The sequence below is a fragment of the Symphodus melops genome (genome assembly GCF_947650265.1).
Source record: "Symphodus melops genome assembly, chromosome: 11".
In the NCBI taxonomy this organism is placed as follows: Eukaryota; Metazoa; Chordata; class Actinopteri; order Labriformes; family Labridae; genus Symphodus; species Symphodus melops.
The window spans coordinates 2,849,557-2,863,444 of record NC_136701.1 but is presented as its reverse complement, the minus strand read 5'-3'; the positions used below and the strand labels follow the sequence as shown (position 1 = coordinate 2,863,444).

The following is a 13,888-nucleotide window of genomic DNA, read 5'->3' as shown; positions in this document are numbered from 1 at the left end:
GTAATGTCTGTACTGACGTGTGCTGTGACTTAAAACAAGTGTGTTATATGAATTATTACAATGAGCCAACTAACGAGGAGGAACAGAGCCTTGAGCCAATTGTTCTTAATGCATTTGATTTGATTACAGCTGTATTTAAAGCTCAAGAGCAATCTGTTTAAATTGCAGTAGGACAAGTGGCAGAGTAGCTCTTTGTGTTTGCATGTGTGCAGATATATAAACTCTGCATGCTTGAATAAGCAGTGAGCTTCCAAAAGCAACAAGTTCATGTAGGGAGGTGTAAAACACAGAATAGCTTAGTCCCAAAAAAAAAAAAAAAAAAAGCTGCGTAATTAATGAAAGGCATTGAATCATTAAAAAGACAGTCTAGGTTACAAGCTTTGCAAAAGCTTCAGAGACACTTACAACACGTAATCATCTCATCCTGGGGTGTAATGACATGGCAGCGTAAGAAAACACAGTATGCTGCGAATAAAACATTTAGCCTGCATGATGTAGGATGGCAACAAGCGACCACACAGTCTGCAGCACCTTTTGGAAAATGGCTCATTGACTTAATGCACAGTTGAACTTGCTGAGTGAACATGTTGCAAATGCGTCGCTCTCTCTCTCTCTCTCTCCCTCCCTCCCTCCCTCCCTCCCTCTCTCTCTTTTCTCCCTCTGTCTTGATCTTGCAGGAGGGAGAGTTTGCTGACCTTGGGTGAGAGGAGCAGCTTTCCAGGAGAAGAAAGATGTGGTGTCACCTGCTCAACTCCCCGTGGCGGGACATGTTCGCTGAGCAGATATTTGCTTTAACTTGAAAAGCTCTTCCTCTGGCAGAACTGACAGCTTGGTGATAACGTGTTTAATAGATCATTTTACACCTCGGTCGTAGGATTTGATGGACCGCCTTTGGGGATCTTTTCTTGGAACCTAGCTTGGTTCAGTTGCTACTGCAGAAAGGCTTCATCTGTTGGATATTACATGCTTCCCTTGGATCTAACACTTTGCTAACACACGATTGGATATTGTGGAGATTCTCCTCGGGGTTTTATTGTTCGAGTGGAGGTCAAGAGGAGACACTGTTAGGCTTGCAAAGAGTCTGATTCTCTGTATCAGGAGTGTTTATCTGGATGTTATCCATGAAGGACATGGATGGCCCTCGATCCAGCGGCATCCGCAAGAAGAGGAAGTCAAGGTCAGCGAGGGACCAGGAGAGGAGATCAAATGGGATAAGGAACAACCACGTGAAGGGCTCCATGTTCCGCTTCTCCTCCGACTCCGAGCGGGAGGGCAGCAGGGAGCCCTCTTCGTCCCGCCCTCGACCTCCGCGGAGGAAGCGAAAGGAGTCTACTTCGGCTGAAGAGGATATCATCGATGGATTCTCCATCACAGGGTTTGTGACCCTGGAGGCTCTGGAGGTAAGTGCCCTTTAACTTTCCCTGTGTGTGTGTGTGTGTGTGTTTTAATGCTGGGCTTTTGCTTTAAAAAAGAAAAAGAAAAAAAAAAGTGTAAAAATCGGCTGATTATTGTTCACTTGTCTGTGACTGGGCCGAGTGTTTTGGCCCTCGCCTGCATGTTTGGCTGCTGTGTGTGCTGGACTTGAACAGATGTAGCTTTAAATGTAGCACTGCAGCCAGAGATTCCTATCTGTACCACTGAGAGCCTCTTATCATTGTTGTTGTGTGTGTGTGTGTACTGTTCTGGATTTGTTTTCCCAGCCAAGCCTTCCACCAGATGAAGAGATGTTGAGCTCTGGTTGTACTGGCTGTTGTTCCTTTGTACACTTTGCGGTGAAAAAGCAATTTGATCCATGTTACAGCAGTTTATTCAGAGTGCGAGTAATTTATTGTACACCGGCTCTCCATTTTCCCTTGAATGCAAACCGGGCACAGGCTGCCTTCCAACGATATAATTCTGAATTATGACTTACACGAGCAAGCATTTTATATATATACAGCACATCTGCTAGATTTTTCTATTACAGTAACTTGCAGATAGCAGAGAGATTAATGGAGTGGTGTTTTGGTAAAGCTTTGAGCCGGCAGGAATCTTCAGAAAAAGTGTAGTGCTGCTCGGCATTGATTACTGTTTCTGTTTTTTTTTTTTTTTTGGACAATTCTCTTTTGTTCAAACACGCTCAGCCCTCTTTGGGGGTCTTAAATGAACGTGTGTTAGAGCTTTCACACACAAAAAAACTCCTGACCCAGGCGAGCTAGCGCTTTATACCTGGTAAACACTATATTTGGGATTATTTTTTCCAATACAGATATCGGTATTAGGAAGCGAAATCCGACACTTAGGAATCAGCCGATATCGTTCTTCGATTCATGTATTGTGTTTAACCCCTTAAATGCAGTTATTAAATACTAAAAATATATATCATAAAGATGAGTCTGTCCAGCCTCACCTTGATTCAGCTGTAATAATCTTCGTTCAGTGTTTGGGGAACATTTAATTTATTTTTTATCCTCTTGAAAGTCCTCCTCACTCGTCCATGCAGAGCTCTTTGAAAGGCGAGAGACAATAACTTTTATCTTTACAAGGATCCTGTCTTCGGATTCTTAGAAAAGAGAAGAAGTCCACACTTCAGAAGCTGCACATGTGCAGACTCGGTAATATTTCCATATATGGATGTTTTTTGTCCAGGACTCCGTTCTTAAACTCGCTCATGGATGTGCAAGCTGCTTTGACATTTTTATAGATTCTTCGAAAATGTCCTGATTCGAAGAAATGTCACCTGGAGCGAGTCTTTGTACTTAGGAAGCTTTGTGAGCAGCCGAATGTTTCCGTCCGATTTCAGGAGCAGCCCTCCTGAATCTTTCTCAGGAGTGTATTTATTCAAACAGCCTTTGCTTTGATTCTCTTCTAGAAAAATGATTTAAAAAGCACACATACTTAGTTACTGCACTGAAGGAGAGTTTTCAGATCTTCACCTGATACACAACTTAAATCTACTTTTTCTTTATTTTCCCCTGAACTGAGAAATGGTGTATTGGAAAAATATCCAGAATTGCTTCCCAGCTCTCATGTGAGAAGCTGATGTTTATTTCTTTACTAATTGATGATTCACAGTTGATGACATCTTAATGATGAATGGTTGCAGGCTTGTTGTAGCCACCTCCTATTCAGGATGTCCCGCCCATTTAGACAAACTTTAAGCCTGGTGAAAGTCTGTGTTTGTAAGTTAGACGAAGTACAGGAGTTGAACTGAATTGACTTTATTGTCTTCCTGGGAACATTCTTTTCCACAGCACCACTTCCTGTCCAAACAGACAAGTTGCACCAAAGAACGTACACCTGCAAAAAACACAGAGTGTAACACAGAGTAAGACAAGACGAGAGTCCAAAGTTCCCCTGTGGCCTGTTTCAGCGAGGCCTTCTGTTTAGAGCTGCTATGACAGCCGGGGTTTACCTGGATACGTTGCATCTGTTTAACAACCTGAATGTCAAATATCCTCCAGTAAAGATGATTACATCACTTATCCATCATTTGCACATCAAACATGACAGATGGGGCGGCAGCAGCTCAGTCTGTAGGGACTTGGGTTGGGAACCGGAGGGTTGCCGGTTCAAGTCCCGGAAACTGGTTTGGTAGCTGGAGAGGTGCCAGTCCACTTTCTGAGCACTGCCGAGGTGCCCCTGAGCAATGCACCGAACCCCAAAACTGCTGTAGAGCCCTCACTCTGAGAGCTCTCCATTAATGCACGTCACGAGGACCCTGTTCATTAGACAGAGTGTAAACTGAATTAATAAATTATTATGTGTGTATACCATTTTTCAACTTGCAACGGACAAGAAAGAGACGCTTGAGCGCTTTGTCTGCCAGGACTTGTAGCTTCATAGAAGAAAAGTTCAGATGAAAACGTTGACCAGTCGCTTCATGATCACGTGTGTGTGTGTGTGCTGGTACTCCAGTGTGAGTGTTTGTGTCAGACACTGTGACAGTGTCTTAATACTCCTGCGAGGCGTGAACAGTATGGAGGTCAGTCTCAGCTCGTCCTGCTATTATCAGGCTGACTGGCTCTTTCTAACATTTGCAGTGTGATAGTGATCAGTGGTTGGCTGCTGTGACCCGTGTGAAGGATATGAACAGAAGCACTTGTCCTCATTGTCCCCTTTTGTTAGTCAAATCATCTGCTTTTCAGTGTCCTGTCACCACTTCCTGTCATGTTTTTCATTCCTTTGCTTCAGATTTACAGTTTTCAGCAGTCACAGGCTCGTTCTCTTTCTCTGACCTTGTCTCTGTTGCTCTCTTCGTGGTTAAAACCTCTATTCACAGTTTTGTCGAGCGACATGACAACTCAGTGATATCAATGTGTGGACAGTGAGTTGGGCTTTGTGCCTTCATTGGATGGGACGGTGGGTAGAGAAGTTGAGATGAGAGAGTTAGGAAAGGAGGTCGGACTGGGAGGATTAAATCCTCCGTACGAGAGACTCGACCTAACCGCTAGGCCATCTGTGCACTTGCCTTGGACATTTTGTCCAGATTTGTCATATGATTCCAAGCTCAAATTATGCTTTTGTCTTTATTTAAAAGTCAGTGAAGATTCAAACCTTCAATTTGTTTAATCAGTTGGAACATCTGAAATCCAAACTAATCGTTTTAGTTTTCAGTTTTTTACAATCAAGCAGCAGATCCTTGAAACAAGAGGCTGGAATCAGAATATCTTTGGCTTATTTAACTGGAAATTTCAACTCAAGGATTTATGGATGGTTGATAAATAGATAAGTTTCTTTTTCCTGACTTTAAAAGTCTGGTTTCTCCTTTTCAGTGAAGGGAAAAAGAGACGGAGGTGTTAAACAAACAGGGCTGTTGGATCCTGAAGGCTCGTGACCGAGACATTCAAATGTCTGGAACTGTGGATCAATCCAGTAAACGTCGGCCTGAATAAGAATGAGATCCCACCTCAGTTAACCACATCTGAAGTGGCCCTGAGCGAGCCACTTGACCTGCTGCTTGCTTTCATTAAAGCTGTTCACAGGCCACTGATGGAGAACTTTTTTTTTTACCTGGCTGCTCTCTGAGCCGAGTCTTTAGAAGGGGGGGGGGGGGGGGGTACAGATAAAGTCCTAATGTGCCAGGTTGAATGAGGAAATCTTTAAAGGACTTTGATGTTGTTTATTCAACTTTGAGGACTCAGACATGACCAATCATCTCCAAGCTTTTAAACAAATTTTGTCTGAGAGACCCTGACTGCTAATTCTTTTTTTCAATGTTTAATTATGTTCTTTTCAGCAGAGTTTCCATGAAAAATACCTTAAAATCTAGCGTGTAAGATGCACTTCTAATACCATTTATCCATCTAAAACATTGACTGTGTCTCATATTGGAGCCACCAAGATACCAGTGTAAGATGCTGATTGCAGCCATGCCTATTCATTGTGTATTGCAAGCTGATTACAAGCCATGCTGTGATACACAGTGACGCAGATGGAGCTCACTGCGTGACTTTTAAACATCTCTTCTCCGTCAGTTCAAGTGGGATGGCCTTCTTTGTCCACCAGGAGGCTGCAAGGCCATGCTCGGGCTCCTCCCCTCCTTCATCAGAAACCCAATCACCCTGAGAAGTGTCGATTTTTAGAGTTTGCGTTCAAATGATCAGTTGTTGCGTTTGCCTGCACAGAGCTGGGAAAAAGGACCTTCGTCCACTCTGCACCTTCCCCATTGAACATGCTGCAAAAAAACCTTGAAAATAACTGAAGCCTTCAAATCCAAGCTGAGCACACATGAGACGACCTCCTCTACTTGTAACTGTTTTTTTTGTTTTGTTTTTTTTTTTGGTAATTTTTTCATATCTGTCTGTATGTTGTAGCTTCTACAGGACTCCCTTGAAAAAGAGGTTTTTAACCTCAATGGGACTTTTCATGGATAAATAAAGGTTAAATGGATCATGTATGTTGTTCAGTGAATGAACCTATAGAGCTCTCTTTTGATTCAGATACTCTTATATTAAAGTGAACGAGTGACCAGCGGAGGTGGGCAGAGATTCACAGACTGTGGGTCTGTTGTACTTCAAAACTCACCGCAGGCTGAGAGCTGAACGAGCATGCTGCAGCGAGAAGGAGTGCAGACTCCACAAAGTGAAAACAGATGGTAGTGAAAGAGCTGCACATTGTCGACTTTACTGAAGACAATAGAAATCATCATGCGGGAGATTGAAGCTCGGCGAAACCCCTCCGAATCAACGTCTTATACACCGCTGTGACTTTTATCTCAGGTTTTACAGAACTCTTCATATCCGTTGTTTCTGTTCTCCCACCACACGATGTTTAAAGACTCAATAGAGTGTATATAGGGAACCATGCACAGGAACATCACCACACAGTGGCTCTTTTTTCAGTCTGGGTAAAGTTAAATTGTGATGAGGTCAGACCCCTGGAGGTATACGCGGGAGCTCTCCATCTGTCACCACAGAGCTGCAGAAACACGGCTCCCGGGCCTGCTTTCATGTGCACGCTCATATCTCAGCTTTCAGTCCTCTCTGAAACGTCCGTGATGAGGCTCTTGGGATTCTAAAGAGGTTGATGTTCGACAACATACTGTTGTCTTGATGACTTGTTTGTTGGTGTTGAAGCTTGGAGGGGATTGGCCCATGAGTGTTCAGGGCGCACACCCCATGTACGGGGGCCGTCAGACGAGGTTGGACGTCCCGGGTTCAGATCTTGCCTCATGTCATTCTCCACTCTCTGTCCAAAGAGACGGCACAGAAAGTCCAAAATTGACGTTCAACAAGAGGTAGCCGCCAACAAAAGTGACCACGAGTCTGCTGGATGGTATTGTGTCGCTGCATGGTTGTGCACTGACGGGAGCGACAGCGTGGTGGGCAAACTTTACGAGTCTCCAAATGATTCTTCACTGTTCATTGTTAGCAGGCTGCGAAGAGCTATTCATTCTGAAACAGGACAGAGTAATACAAGCAAATACATGATTCCAATCAGTTCTTCACAGATCCTTTTCTTGATTAGATGAAGGAAGTCAGGAGCTTTTTATGTTCAAGTCCGGACTTCGTCAGTGTTTGTTGTAAAGACGTTTTTAAAGGGAGTCGGGTCATCGACAGACACCTTGTTTACAGAAATGACCGATGAGCTCATTCAGACGTGTGTAGACGGTAGAGAAGGTCTCTGATCTCAGCTCCTGCGATATGACATTCAAAACAACATTAATGGGAGTCAGAAACACTGACAGGGTAATTGGTTGAAAACATTTACCGGTAATCCCAGTATTATAGGAGGTTGGCGTCTCTCTGAACTACGGGAAAAGGAAATAATAAAAGTCAAAGCTTTGTAGTGCTGATTTAATTGACTAATGTGGAGTTTAATGTTTGCTCTCTCTCTCTCTCTCTCTCTCTCTCTCTCTCTCTCTGTCATTTTTCAATATATAACACAATAAACAAACTCACAGTCGTACACTTTAGACGTGTGCTAAAGAACACGAGAAAATCTAATGCACCTCTGATGGATTTCCCCCGCTCGATTTAATGTTACTTCATATCTTTACGCTCAGGGATTTTCCCCCGACCTAAACCCTCTCACTTCAAATTGAGCGAGAAATTGCAGAGACGTATTGACGATGTTCATTCATTGTACACAGATCAAAGTGCACAGCAGCAGCAGTCTTTGAAGGAGTCGCTTCAGATACAGATTTTTATTAGAGGAGGCCCGAGCAGCAACCTATTAGAGCACTTGAAGAAATTGTTAAATTATTGAGTGGCTGCTCCTTTAAAACCTTCGCTGGGAGGGGGGTCTAACCTCAGCTTGCTCCTACTGACAGGAATGAATTAAAATGTTTCTTAGCTTAACCTTTCACTCCGTGTGACTTTTTTTTTTACAAGGTGGCCATTTTCCTCTGACTCCAGCAGCAGCTCATTCGCTGTCACAATTTTGGACACAGCGGCACAACATTATGAGGAGGAATCTCACACTCTACTAATCTCACTACTTTCTTCTGGAAGCTTCTGTTTCGGCTTTCAGTCAAATGAAAAAGGAGAACCAGCTGATTTTGATGATTCACTTTTTAAAACGAGCACACACGTAATCTGAGCTCTCACCTCACGAGTACTATCAGACCTGCAACGTTATTTTGATATTAATATTGTAATCTTTTTAGAGCCTGACTGATTCATCGGCCAGATGATAAAATCAGCATTAATATGACTGTCGGTATCAGCTAATATTATGGGACGTGTGCACCGATGTTTATTTATTTACCAGTCGGAAAGCATTAAATTTGAGTACCACTGGATTATACTAGCACTTCTCTGTCACCTGCAGAGGGAGAGAGAGAGAGAGAGAGAGATAGATAGATAGATAGATAGACAGACAGAGCTTTGTCATTGTAACAGAAGTACAACAAGATTACATACTGCTGTGCACTGATCCGCTGTGACTGTGTGCGCAGACACTAGTTTCTTCCCTAACATCTCGAGGGAAGGCGGGTGTGCGTCCGCCTTCCCTCGAGAGCCAGAAGAAAGAACACTAGAGGGCGCTCTAGTCTCCAGAGTGTCAGGTGTAGTTGCACGTACAGATCAGTTATTTTCCAGTTGAGTGATCATCTTCTCGTTGTCAGAAATCTTTTCTACCAGTGTTTGATATTGGAAGGATCAACACTATAAATGTGCAAATCTATCGTTTATAGTTAACGGCCCCGTTAACCCCGTGTCGATCGTGCCCTTCTTATTTTCTTAACAACAACTCCATGACATCAGTGACAGACATTCACGCCACAGCACAATGTACATGCAAGACTGAACTACCAGGCTTACTGTTATCCTAGCTCGCTAGTGGTTGAATGCTAATTATCTAACTCCAGCTAATTGTTGATAAAATTCATCATTTTTATTTGAAATATGGCTCAATGATCCTCAAGATTTGAAATGCTCCATTGTCTTTATTAGATGCTCATAAATTGGGAAACCATGAGTAAATATTTGGATGATGGAGGTCTGTCATTTTTTATTCCAAGTTTGACCGCGAACCGCTGTGCTCTCTGAACGGTCGTTCTCTTCAGAAGGTGATATTATGAATAAAGAGAGAGAGAGAGAGCTGCACTCGATCCATATCAAGTTTATATACTTGTGTTTCTGAGGAATGATATTAAGAAATAAATCTGTCCCTTTGGATTGTCATCAGGCTGTTTGGTTATAGGCTCATCATTACGGTAAAGCTTCCCACCCAGAGCATGATGTCAGAAACATGGGTCCTCGTGTCACTCAGCAGGTTAACTGCACTTCCTGTGATAATACACTGAATAGCACAAAAGCAGCTCTTTGTAAATCAGTACATTTGCAGTGTCTGTTCCACCATTATTTTGCATTTAAACGTTTAAAAAGACTTCTTTATTCTCAAAGCCCCACAGAGCTCCTGCAGGTTCTGTTGTTGCTCTTAATTATTTCCTTTCCCCGACTTCATTTGTTACACACCATAAAAGCAGAAGACAACACATCCGACACGTGAACAGCACACAGAATAGAGGTGGAGGACTCGAGATTATGTTCTCCAGACTCCCTTTTTTTTTTTCTTTTTTTTTTTTTTTTGTGAGTCGGCCTCGTCTCAGAATCAAAGTGTTTTCACTTGGTCTTGGATTTTAAATGTTCAAGACAACGACTGGCTCCTTTCTCATGTTATTGCTATGATTACAAGAAAAACACCTCTTTCTAAAACAGCAATTAACTCTCCCCCCCCCCCCCCCCCCCCTTAAGTACACACCTCCAGTTTGTTCTTCTCCACTCTCTAGTTTATATTGACATTCTGTTGAACTACACGTAGCACTGATACGAAGGCAGATATTCTCATTACAGTGTTGTATAAGGGACGTTTTTTTGAGCTGATTGATCAGTTTGTCTCTTGGTTAGTTTAGCACTTTGTTACACTCATTAAGCAACATTGAGTTTCTCAACTAAAATGTTCCTCCAGACGACAATTCTTACTGCATTCCTGCTGCAGACAGTAGAAACTGATAATCCCAGGTGTCAAGCAGAGAAAATATTTGCATGTTTTTTTTATTTTTCGTCTGAGTTCCCCTTTAAAAGTTTTGGTGTCATTTACTCCCCAGACGACATTATAAGCTATTAAGATAAGCGGGGGAGTATTGTTGTGAAGCAAGGCTATAACCTGAAAAAAAAACAAAAAAAAAACGTTCCTCTGCAGCATGTGAAAGAAGAAGACAGAAAAATCTGCTCTTAACAAGCGTTTGTCTGTAGTGATTCACATTGCATCAGGTTGCATAGTAGCAGTGGATCTGATGTCATGCCTAACTGCATCAAACAGCAGACGTTGTAGCCGCACCAGAGAGTAAGAAGGTAGTCAATCGATTACAAAGAGCTTTAATGCCTTTCACCGCTGGCTGACAAAAAGTCCATAAGAGAGAAATGCATAAACCATGTGTCTGCTGGACGTTGTTTTCATAAGAGCGGGGGAAATCCTCTGCCTGGGCTGCATCCTGCCTGGTAACATTTCATTTCAGTACCACGGATGCACCACCAGGACCTTGTTGTTTCAAATTAAGTGCCTTAATCTATTTATAATTTCTGCAGCGCCCGTCCATTATTTAATTTTAGGCACCAGCTTCACACCCATCTGTCACGCCCACGCCGGCTTTGGAGATGTGACATCCTGAAGCCGGGGCACGGAGCAGCATCACAGCTCATGGATTCGCCTGAGTCACTGGTGCGTGTGGGTGGAGGGTGGAGGTGGTGAGCAGTTAGGAGATCAACCAAATGATTATAGGTTCATTGATAAGTCGTCAGACCTTAAAATAACTAATAATGGCCGGCTAATTAATGGCTATCGACATTTAAAGAGGGGCAGGAGTTCAAGTCTCTGGTGTGAGCGGAGAGGATCAGCAGCTGGATTAATGTCAGCAAAGGCGCTCGCTCTCATATTGCCAAATGAAGATGATGAAGCGCAGTTTAACAATGTGGTGTTTTTTCTCGCATGCTGTCTGTGGGACGATGCTGTCAGCTCGCCAGCCTTTAAAAAAACAAACAAAAAAACAATGGATTTTCTTTGGCAGAGGCTTCAGAAGTGTGCCTGCAGGAGGACTTGTAAGTGCAGCCACATTGATTGCTTCTTGTATGAAAGAGGTTAATTTGAAATCAAACGTATTGACAGTTTGTTTCCAAAAGAACCCGAATAATAAGTAGATAAATAAGAGCTGCAAATCAAGCAACGCTCCTCTTTAGGTTTCACAGACAGACAACATGAAAGATGAAAGTGTAATATTGGACATTTAAAGTGAAATGCAGGTTGATGGAAAAAGGACATCTTCAGAGAAAGATGCGAGAATGAGACTCATCATGTCAGGCTGCCTGAAGGAATGTTTTTGTGTCGTGAACAATACAACATTTTCAGCCTTTTAATTAATTTCCACCTTCCACACATACATTTTTTTTTTGCACTACTTTAAAAGGCTTTTAATTTATTTCCAACTTCAAACACAGTCATGCTTAGTCCAGTCACTTGGTATTAATGGCAGGGAAATCTAATCTCGGTAATTGCATTCATTTAGCTGTACTTTGGAGTTGTCAGAGTGATGAATGGTTTGCATGAATTTGCTGTGACAGTCCAGTGAGTGACATATTAATGAAATCAAGTGTCATCTCTGGGTGTGTAAATAAACCCCTCCAGATGAAATCATCCGCCTGTTATTCAGGGTTTTTGTAGGTCAGACACAGTCGTTGATGTTACTGTACAATCCCACAGTGTTCAGAAAAAACACTTATTGAATTACTCGACCTTCAGCCACACTCCAAAGCTCGTCAATACTTTTAGTCTATGGACAATTACCCACTGAAATCTGAAAGGAACAGGTGAAGCACAGAGAAGCAGGGGTCAGATTTCATTTACACTTGAAGAGGGAAAGGAGAATTTACGTCTAAGACAGGTAAAGCAAAGCAGATGACTACAAAGACGATGAAGGAGAGTTTTTGTTGTGGATTTAGTCAAGTTGAAGGCAGCAGACGGGATCACATAGTAGCCTCTGTTCAGATTACTCATCTTTTCTTCTTCTGTGTCTGTGAACTATGTAATGAATTCAATCACAGCAACATCTACACACACCGCCTCACACACTCTTACGGTCCTGTTTCCTTCCAAGGCAGTGATCGCTGGTTTGTTTCTAAATTCCCTCTTTTGACATGACGAGTTTGAAGAAACAATATTAGTTAAAAAAAGTAAGTTTTGAATGTTGTTTCAAGAGGCTCATTATTCTCTTTTTGGTGTTTAGTACGTTTGCTGCCTCACTGACCTCTCACATAGTCCGTCATTGGGAACTTAATGGAACTGACGTTTTGGCTTTAATGCAGATTACTTTATAAAACTTGATTCATTTTCAAACTGAATGTCACTCTTCGTTATATACGTATCCTTTCCCAGAGGATTTCTTGTTTTCTTGCTTTGATAGCATGGGTGGTTGGATTGTAAAGTCATGGAGCAACAAGCCATAACGTCCAGGTGTAAATACTTAAATATTTATTAAAGCTCTGATCCATTCCATTGAGAATCATTCATTGAGGTCACATTTTTCTCTGTTTGCAGGTTTTTATTCCACATTGTCTCACTGGCAAACACTGATGTCACATGACCATCTGTCACTCGTTCTTTGGAGAACACAATACATTCGCATTCGTATGAACTAAGGCAAAGCCGTGTGAAATCAGGGGAACCAAATGGGTTGATTTACCTTTTCTAACTCACGCGCCCTGTTAGCTTTGCTGACATCACTGTGCTAGCGCTTGTTTGATACTTGTCTGGGCTCTCCACAAACTTTCGAGTTCCTATCCTTCATTCTTTGAATTGTAAAATATTCAGAGCCTAATCATGATCAAGGAGGGAACCGCCAGTTTAGTATTTCCATGAAGGCTCTTTTTGCAGCTGGAGTAAACATGAGAAAAGGGCATTGTGTGGTGTAAAAACCAATCTCTCCCAGGTCAGACAGAAGAATATTTCTTGTTTACTGACGGTGCTCGCAAAGACCGAGTGCCGCTGTAGAAGAGATTTATAAATGACAAGCAATACCAATGAACAGGGAAGCCTTCCATCAGCTTATGTCTGCATTAACAGCTAATCTCTGGCTAATGGCACAGCCAGAGTGGCTGAAGAACATTGGATTAATGGTTCCACCTCTTTAAGACCTAAAACTGCCTGACATTAGTTAATGTAGCACACGGCTCTGAAACGACATCTCTGTGTATCCTTATCCAAGCATTAGCACGGAGCCGAATCACATCCTCCTGCTGATGTAATTGACTTTTTTTTTCCCAGCTCATTCTCCGGGCTCAGGCCATTTTCTTTGCGTCTTTTTTCTTGTTTTTCTTCCCGCAGCTTCCAGTGACAGGTGAGAAAAGTAAAAAAAAAAGAAAAAAACAAGAGAGATGTTTGCGGGGGCTCATTGTGAAATGCCATCTCTGAAGTCGAGCCGTGGACCAGCCGCACTGCCTCTTTTGTGTGCAATGGCCCCCATGATGATGCATTTGGACAGATTTTTTTCTCCCTTGAGAAGAGACCCTTTTCTTGCTTCAGTGCACAGAGAATTTTAATGGTGGTGCAGCTCGCCGTGTGTTAGCATGTGTGTGCGTCTCTTTGGGCCCTTATGGACACAGAGATCTCTACCTGCAGCTTTGAACCTTTGATCCCCCTTCTCTTCTCTGATCCATCTTTCAAACGGCGCCAAACCACGACTGTTACCATTTCCATCTGCCTCCGCTCCTGCTCCTTCTGATAAGCTTTGCTAAATAACTGCACTGCCTCGGTTCTTTTTTTACAATACTTGTTTGCACTCGCATGAATGCCAAACTCTAATCCATAAACACATGCTTTCTGCAGTATTTAGAGAATTGGCATGTAGCGTAGCAGCTAATACCAAACAATTAGCTCTGCTCACAGCACCTTGGTTTTCCACGGGCTTGGC

At 42.6% G+C, this 13,888-nt stretch overlaps 1 protein-coding gene across 1 annotated transcript in view; it reads left to right on the top strand.

Moving 5' to 3' along the window:
* auts2a (activator of transcription and developmental regulator AUTS2 a) overlaps positions 1 to 13,888 on the top strand; it is a 441,093-nt gene that overhangs the window by 120,952 nt on the left and 306,253 nt on the right. Inside the window, 1 exon segment of the mRNA XM_079356142.1 lies at positions 678 to 1,400. Within this exon segment, the coding sequence (XP_079212268.1) occupies positions 1,113 to 1,400 (288 nt within the window). The 5' untranslated portion in view covers positions 678 to 1,112.